The 9,210-nt window shown below is 40.8% G+C and overlaps 1 protein-coding gene across 1 annotated transcript in view; it reads right to left on the bottom strand.

Annotated features, from left to right (window-relative positions):
* Positions 1-2,241: 2,241 nt before the first annotated feature.
* The window catches only part of LOC118331665, a 20,179-nt gene continuing 13,210 nt past the window's right edge, over positions 2,242-9,210 (bottom strand). Inside the window, exons 4-5 of the mRNA XM_035666732.1 lie at positions 6,654-6,757; positions 2,242-4,615 (exon numbers count right to left, since the gene is read on the bottom strand). Coding sequence (XP_035522625.1) covers positions 4,168-4,615; positions 6,654-6,757 — 552 coding nt within the window. The 3' untranslated portion in view covers positions 2,242-4,167. The remainder of the gene's footprint in view (positions 4,616-6,653; positions 6,758-9,210) is intronic.

Below are 9,210 nucleotides of genomic sequence, written 5' to 3'. Positions count from 1 at the left end.
GCAGTTCAACATGGCGGAATCCTTCACAGAAATAAAGCAAAACAAAATTTGGTAAAACTGTCGGGATTTAAGTTCATGTTCTAAAGGAATCAGATTACTCTTTGAAATGTACATTTAAAGGTAGATTTGAGTTGTATTACTCAGATTCTGTTTTCACACACTGAACACACTACATAGACCAGAATGCAACGTCTCAGAGTTCCTCCTACTGAGCCTTCATCACACAGCTCAGGTGTTTCTGTTATTTTGTCCACCCCTCTGTGTGTGTGTGTGTGTGTGTGTGTGTGATGAAGAGGAACCTGCAGCCCTCCGTTGCTCTGCCGGATGTCTCCTGCGCTCTGAAGGGAAGTTGAGTCACTCGAGTGGAGAAAATTTGTTCTTTCGTTTCTGCTTTTGTGTTTCTTCACTTCGCTTTGAATCATCGACATTCTGGTTGCATAAGAACTCAATGTGAAACTGGTTTTGGTGAATCTGTGGGCTTGAGCGCAGAGGAGCATGCTGCTGCTAAAACGACTGATATTTCAATGAGGTTTTGAATGGGGGAGTTTCCTCTCGCTGGCAGCTTGTAAAGATTCTTACAACTAAAACAGTTGTTTGAGTTTTCTGTTAATATCACAGTGATGAAGTTGTTTATCTCCGGACCAATCACTGCTGGCGGTCTGTCACAGGACGTGGTTTGAGGGGAGGAGTGAAGGCAGGAAGAGCGGCTGCGATATTAAGGAGGAAACCTTATAAGGTGAAATGAATGCGACCAGAAAGACGTTCCAGCTTCTGTCAGTGAAACCTAAAAACTTTCTGCTGATTCTTTTATATTTGACCAAAGATCTGTGGAGTCTTAATAAATCACATTTTCAGTTGGTTTCAGGTGCCTCTGAGAAAAAATCCCATTATGAGCATTCAATATGTTTCCACCTGGAAGTGGATTAATCAATCTGTTCTAGTTCAAAACTGACAACCAGTTAATGATCAGAGTTCATGTTGCTGTGGTTGAGACACACACACACACACACACACACTGATGGTACTGATGAGCTGATTTGTTTTATTAAATATTAAATATTAAGTTTGAAGGTTTATGAATTTAATCTAAGGTGTTTTTATTGAATCGCTGTAAACTGAATAAATCAGATGAATGAATGAATGAATGAATGATGTTTGCAGAACAGGGTTTGGTTCACTGAGGAGGAGCTGCTGACCGTGTTAAAGTTGAACATTTGGGCAGAACAACTGAATCTGACCCTCAACAGACTGAGATGAAGCTTTCCTCCAGTCTGCTGCTGTGTGGCTCTGTGCTGCCACCTGCTGGTCAGTGAATGCACCGCCAACAGTCAACAGTTCAGACTGAAGGATGAATCCGGTCAGAACTTTAATTTGTCTCTTTCATCTGATTCATTCAAATAAAAGAAACATTTCAGACTATAATTTCAAGATAAAATGTAAAAGTTTTCATGTTTTCGCTGCTGTTCTTTACAAGTTCCTGTGAGGACGAGGAAATAAACAACGGTTATATTCTGTAACTTGTTGAACAGTTGGCTGGAGAACCAGACTGAAACAGATGTTAAACCTGAAAGACTGTTAAACTAGGACAGTAAAAATATATTTATGGTTTCCTCACATAAACTGTAAAAAAATCCAAGATGGCTGACGCACAGGTGAAGCTCAGTGGCCTTCGCCGCCTACATCATTTGGAAAAAGAGATCTTCAGGACACACCTGGTTCCTAAATTACAAAACATTGTTTGTCTCTGTTACACAAGAGTTTCAATAAAATGTTACTGAGGCAAAAATAACTGACTCATAAAATAATGATTCTTATTAGAATTTCAGTGTGATATCCTCCTGCATAAACATAATCAGACTTACATTATACGGCAGAGTGCTTGCTATCTATTGGATTATTATTATTTTAATGTGATTTAAAGTTATAGAAGTGTAATAAAAGTCATTATCTGTGAAATTCCACAGGTAATTATTGCTGTTTACACTGATAAAAACGGTACATACATCAAAATTACACATCTAATAGTGTAGCTGGTCTGTGTGAGTGAGTGTGTGTGTGTGTGTTTATTTATTTAGAAATAAAAAGCAACGTCTAAATCTTATTGATTAATATACTTTGTTATGGAATATTCTCGTTCTATTATATTTATTATATATTATTACAGAAATTAGCTTCTATAATCAATTTATTATTTTATCTGTGAAATATCAGAAAACAGTGAAAATGTCTCCGGCAGCCAGAAGTTGTTCTTCCAACATCGTCTTTATTTAACAGTTTATTTTCAGTTTATAACAATAAAACCAGAATCAGAGAATTGTTTGGACGATTAATTTTCTTCCAATCGACTCATTGCTCGACTAATAGTTGCAACACAAAATACAACAGTCTAAAATGATCCTTTAAACCATAAACAAGGTTATTGATCTGATCACACTCGCAGACTGCAGCATCAGAAGAACAATAATCCCATAATGAACTCTGATATGTACAATATGTAACAAAAACACTTACACAACAATATGTGAGTTCCCATCATGCACCTGACACACACGGTCTGTCTCGAAGGTTCAGTTTCCCACAATGCACTGCACACCGGTCACCTGCTCAACGGTGCATTCAGGTGATTGAACTGATCCCAGTTTAACATCCTCAGTTTCTTTTTAAGGGAAACTTGGAAATTGTTGACTTTACGTTTCAACAATGAGCGCCTGAACGCACCGTTAGCTTTGGATCGTCTAATTTTGAAGCATTCGTGATGCGTTCAGTTGTCATCAGAGAACTCGAGACAGTTGTCGGCCGTGTGACGGTTAAAACTCTAACACCACACCGCTAATTCCCACAATTATCTTCTTATACTGAGCGAACAGAAAGAAACTACAGTGACAGTAAAACACTTCCCACTAACTACCAGCTCCTCATCCATACTACAAACCCTTCAGAAGCCCCGCCCCTTTCTGCTGTGTGGTCCAATCAGAGCAAGTCTCAGTCTACTTCCTCCTTTCCTGTACTTAGATATGCTATATGCTAAGCTAATCTATGTCCAGGTTCTTTATTCAAACTACTATACGGTAGAAAGACGAGAGACAAATGATTTTGGAATCCGGTTTTTGTGCCAAAAATTAAAAAGAAAATGTTTTTTTTCAAGACAAGAAAGTTGCAGTTTGTCGCAGAAACATTTAAATTCAGGTTAGCACCAACGTGGTCGCCGTCTTTATGCTTTCTCACCGGATGTGTTTAATCAGCTGTTCATCAGTTATTATAGCTTTATATTGTTCAGTTACTTTTATTTTTATCTTCAGTTCAGTTTCAGTTTGTTTGTTTGCACAATCGGTAGAACAGAACAAACACATAAACTCACAGTCTCAAACATTTACACCGACACCAACTGTTTTCTCTCAGCTAGTTTTAGTTTTAGTGAACTAACTAATGAACTAATAACCTCGGCTCTGGTTGACGTTAGCTTGTGGAGAGAGAAATATGTAATTTTCTTACAGTTTACAGACAATCGGAAACTTTCTTGACTTAAAAGTATTTTTTAAATTGACAGGAGTCATATATTGAACTCACGGCACACAGCCGTTCACTATCGGACATATTGTTTCTGAGATACGGTCCTGTGGTGGTCCACAGGGAGGAGTTTGGTCTGAACCAGAGCGGGAAAGTTGTCTCTGTGTATTTCAGTAGCTCAGTTATTGGACGACGTGTCATCGAAACAGGCTGCAGGCTGATTGGCTCGCACCTTTCAACAGGAGGAAGAAGCTATGTGAGGTTTTAAATCTGGTCTTTGGAGAGTTTTCAACCCCGACAGAGAGACAGAAAACTCTTTGGCATAAAAATGGTCAAACTTTAAGAAGCTGAAACAACATATTTTTACTAAATCTACATCCAGCGAGAAGATCATCTCGTTTGTTTTAGAAACGTTGGGTCAGTTTCTCTTCAAGAAGAAGAACTTGTTCAGTCCTCCTCTTGGTCTTCTTCGTTGGTTTGTGCCGCTGTAAGCTGTGTCGTCTTCAGTCTGAATCTTTCCTCAGTTTAACGGAGAGAGAAGTAAAAGGCGGATGAGTGAAGCGTTAAAAGCTGATGTTCCCTGTGAGCGTTTGTTTCGTTCATCACGATGAAGATCTCGTGGTGAGACAGAAGCAGGTTTGTAAGTTTTGAGACTCCGGTTCAGTGGCGTCCCTGCTTCTTTTTAAAGATCTTATTGAAAGCGTTTCTCCTCCGGCTGCCGGACGACTCGCTCTCCTCACCGCCATCCTGCTCCACGGGACTCCTCCTGGTCGGGTGCTGGACGGCCATCCCGCGACCGCTGCCAGACGAGCTGGACGAGGCGGAGGACGAGAACACGAGCGGTCCATCGGCGGTGTCGGACGTGATGCAGAGGGAGCGGGTGGAGCAGGAGGAGGCGAGGGCGGTGGTGGCGGGGTTGCCCCTCAGCTCCCCGAGGCTGGAGCTCTTCTCCAGGCCTCCTACTGCTCCTCCACCGAGCCCGGAGCCCTGACCCTGCAGGGGGTGGAGCCTGGATGAATGAAGGAAGGGCTTGGAGCCGTACAAGCCTTGTGATTCGCTGTGAGAGAGAGGGAGGGCGGAGTCAGAGTCTGAGCGGTTCATGATGTCCCTGAAAGACAAGGAGACAAAAATCAAATCAGAAGCTAATCTTGCTAACATGCTAAACATGGATGTTTATGAACAGAGCTGCAAAAACTTAACGTCTGAATCTTTCCTGCCCAGTTTATCTGTGAAACGTTTGGGATTAAAAAGTGGATTTATTGTCACTGAACTTCATATTTATACAGAGACCTACAGAAGAGAGGAAGCTGGAAAATATGTGTCTGTTACTTGATTATTTGGTTTTATTTTACTATGAAATAAGTTAGCATAGCCCTGATCAACCAAACTCCATTCAGAACCTGTCACCTGCCTCCAGATCAGCCAGTGGAGAAATTCAAATGCAGAAGCTGTGTTTCTACCAGTAGAGGGCAGTCGCTCTCTATTACTCTACAGAGCTAGGTGGAAATGTCTTAAACCTGCATTCTTTCTAAAGGCCAGCAGGGGGCAGCTACAAGGGCTGCAAAGAGACTTGAAACTAAAGATTGAGACTGTTTACTGAGCTAATAAACGTCTTCATAAGACTCAATACTATCAGACTTATTATATAAATAACACATCCAGCTGTTAATGCATCCTCTGAAAATATGACACATACTAACACTTGTTCTATCATAATATGAAGGTGACGACCAACTATAAAGGTGTTACTAAACTATGTGAAAGATAAAATACAACAAAGTTAGGAAGGGAAATGGTGAGTTGGAAGAGATTAACTGAGAGCTGTGGCGTACATTGGACCTCATTCACAAATGTTTTCTTATTCTCCTCAAATTCTTCAGAAAAAAATAAGAAAACAATTTGTCTGATTCATGAAAAAAACACAGCTATTTTGCAATTTTTACTTTCTCCCACAATTTCACAGAAAAGAAAATGTTTAAAACATCACAAAAGGAGTTGCAAGTTTTTTGAAAAGCTGAACTTTTAGGCGGTAATGACCCCACAAAAAGTCCTGTGTAATCTATAGGGATTAGTTATAAGAACAGATAAGACAATTAGTCGTCGGCGTAGAAAATACCCAAATTTATAGGTGGTCTGTAAATAAATCCAAAATGACCACTTATAAAACTCGGAAACGTTTAATCCCGACTTCTCCTTTGAATATTTTAGAAATAAAATGATCTATTTAGTCGAACGAATACGTTTTCTGCGAGCTTCACCAATCATAGCAGATCCATGCGCAAAACATTGAGTCACCAAACTATTAGAGATTTTATTCTCACTGGAACTAGTTGTCTTTAATTTTAAAAGAAATATTTTAGGTTGCAACAATCCCCCAAAAATCCAGTGAAATCCTGGAGGGACTAGTTTTAATTTCAGATAAGACAATCAGTCGTCGGCGTAAAAAACTAATTTACCAGTGGTAGTATGAGATACGAGATAAAAATAGGATTTTTTCTATGTATTTCTCTTTTATTACTTTTTCTTCTTGTTTCATTTTTTTTATTTCTCAACCCTTTAATAGGAAAGTCCCAAATTCTGCCCACTTATAAGACTTAAACGGCCTCTTAATTCTGGCCTCTCATAAATTTCCTTTTTATATTTTAGAAATAAAGTTCAGATCAGATCTGTGTGTACGAATGTTTCGGTGACGAGGTCCACCGATTCAGTTTTTTCAGTCTCGTTAGTACGTCAGTGTCGTTAGAAAGCGGTCGTGCAGAAGAAGATACCCAAAGCTGCCGGAGCGACAGCGCTGCCTATGGCTTGTCACAGCGCCCCCTGTAGGCGGGAGGCTGGATGCCGCCTCCAGAGAGTGGAAGTACAAAGAACGGAAGAGCAGAGCGGAAAAATGTGCGGTGCCTTCAGCGTAGGAAGAGGAGGAGGAGGAGTCGGTGGGGGGAGGACAGAGTGAGAGGGCAGGGGGGTGAGGAGGAGAGGCGGGGCCGATGGAGGGGTGAGACAGGGAGGAAGAGAGAGAGGGGGAGGGCACGGGGAGGAACTCCAGCTGGCCAATGGAGCGGCTGCGACTCTGCCGGCCACTGGGAGGGCGGGATGATGTGAGTAGGCCACGCCCTTCCTGCTGAGGTAAGCCCCGTCCTTCAACCAACCTCTGAGAGCTGAACGCCAGAGCGGGGTCTCCTATCCTCTGTCGCAGGGGCATCAGACTCTGAGCTGCAGGAGAGGGAGGAGGAGTTAGACTGAGTAAGTTGTTTTATTTTAATAACCAGAAGTGAACAGTGTAAAGAGTGCGACGGACAACAAAGCTGAAAGCAGATAAAAAGGTCAAATTAACGTTGGAACTTGTCAGTATCTAAAATACAAAAACTCTCACATTTAAATTCAAACAACTTATACGTTGTTCATTCTGAACATTTACATCCAAGATCCAGATCTGGGATCTGGTCGGTGCCATTCCATCGATCCAAAACCTCAATAGTCCGAAAAATGTCTCATTGGACCGAAAGCCTATTTTGTCTGACAAATTCCAAAAACCCATCACTGCCCCGAAGGCCTGTTGTCCCGAAAATACACAGTCTGCTATAACCAACTTACGCACGTAACTTAACTGATGTTAGAAGATAAAGAAATTACAGTTTTTATTTGAATATTTATTCGGATATTCTGGATTAATTTCTATCTAATAATATTTAATATATTCAGGTATTAATAATAATACGTTCAGGTATTATGAATAATACGTTATACGGTATTAAGGGCAAAAAAATAGTATTTTTACTAAAACAGGCCTTCGGAGCGATGAGCGTCTGTTTTTCGGACAAATAGGCTTTCAGACTTTTGGGATTTCGGAATAATGGGCCGTCATTCAATCAAGTATTCGTGGCATTGTTAACTTGTTAACTAACAAAACATTGAACTGACTGAATCTGAATTGTGACTTTGTGGTTTTAGCTGCTGCAGACCTGTAAGTGGATGTTAGTGAGGAGAGGAGGGAAAACGGTTAGTATAGTGCTGAGTGATCCGGGTCTTCAGAGGGTGAAAGGGTGAGGAAGAGGAGGAGGAAGAGGAGAAGAAGGCTCCAAACAGCTTCGTCTGATCTGACCAGACGGAGGGAGGAAGAGGAGGGTGAGGAAGGTGAGGAGGCGTTCACACGGACACCTGCTGTTTGATAGCTTTTAGTTTCTATCAAACATCTAAAAGGAATATTTCTCTTTCTTTTTGAGAGTGAGATTATCTGGAGTTAGCCTAGCTTAGCATTAAGACTGGGAGCGGGGGATGAGACTCTCCGAGACCTTGAAACCTCGAGAGTTTACTCGATTAAAGGCACACTATGCAAGATTTTTACCTTAATATAACAGCTTCAAAGTCATTTCGATGGTAAACGAACTTGTAGTATAGCGAATCATCCCGATAGCAAAGCAGGAGAGGGATGCCGTTGGCAGAACCAGCAATGCAAGTCTAAAAGGTGACGTCACATACATCAGCGACATAAGAAGCAGCCTCAATGGAAGACACTAGCAGGCATTCACTCAGACGTGAATCTATCTATCTTTGCCTGTTCGATGTCCGACGCTTCCATCCTACTGAACATGTACGGTATACAGGGGGGAGGGGATCAGGCCGTGAGTGCAGAGACGCAGAGCCGTATATAGAGACGGCTCTGGTGAGTGGTATTTACGACAGTTAACAAGTACTCCGCAGCGACTCTAGGGGTAGCTGTTTGACAAAACCGGAAAACTGCATAGTATGCCTTTAATTCGTATGCAAACAGAAATGTAAAAAGCACAGTGTATGTGTTCGTCAGCACAGGTTTGGTTGCCAGGTTTGTCTTGTTACCATATCTGGCAACCTGTGACGTAGCCTGAGACACGGCGCCAATAAAATGTCCCATTGGACCCAAATTAACTCTGAAGATACAGAATCTGGTATCAACACGCTGACATACGTAATTAAAGGACTTATTTTAACCCCAACTGGGATATTTTCTTAAACATAGCCAACTAGTTTTTAGCCAAACTGCAACTCTTTCATAACATTAACCACATGTTAATTATTGTTGCCATGACGATGAAGGTCATCTGACTTTACATACAGGAAGATATTATCGTCAGGAAGCCTTCGGAGCCGTGGGTGTCTGTTTTCGGACCAGTCGGACATTTGTCGGACTGTCAGGGTTTCCGAATAACGGAGACACGTGGCGGATGGATACACTGTTGTTTGTAAAGAAATAGTTCCAATAAAACCACAAACTGGTTTTTACATTTCTGTTTGTGTGTAGCTTTTAACAGAAAACATGATTGTTAATCGATTGTTGAACCAGACAAGCTGATTCTCTCTGCTTCCACTCTTTATGCTAAGCTAGGCTAACTGCGTCCAGCTGGGCACTGAACACATCAGACTGATATTCATCCTTTAAACAGCGTTTATTGAAGGACTGGTGTTCTTTCTTAGCTTGAACAAACCCCAATTTAACGTTTATATTTATATATGAAACATTCAGCACAGAAATACTTTAATTATTCTAAGATTATTATAATTATTATTATAATTATATTATTATTATTATAAAACTTGATTTAAAATTTAAGAGAATCAGATGTTTTCTGTAAGAATAACTCTGCATATCACTGCAGCAACGTTAGCTTGATAACTAACAAAATTATCTTTTTAGTCACTGCCAGCTAAAACGTATATATATATATATAT

Source organism: Morone saxatilis, unplaced genomic scaffold, assembly GCF_004916995.1.
Source record: "Morone saxatilis isolate NCDOM2014 unplaced genomic scaffold, NCSU_SB_2.0 Contig20, whole genome shotgun sequence".
NCBI lineage: Eukaryota > Metazoa > Chordata > Actinopteri > Moronidae > Morone > Morone saxatilis.
The sequence above is the reverse complement of the archived record's forward strand: the minus strand, read 5'-3'. Positions and strand labels throughout refer to the sequence as shown.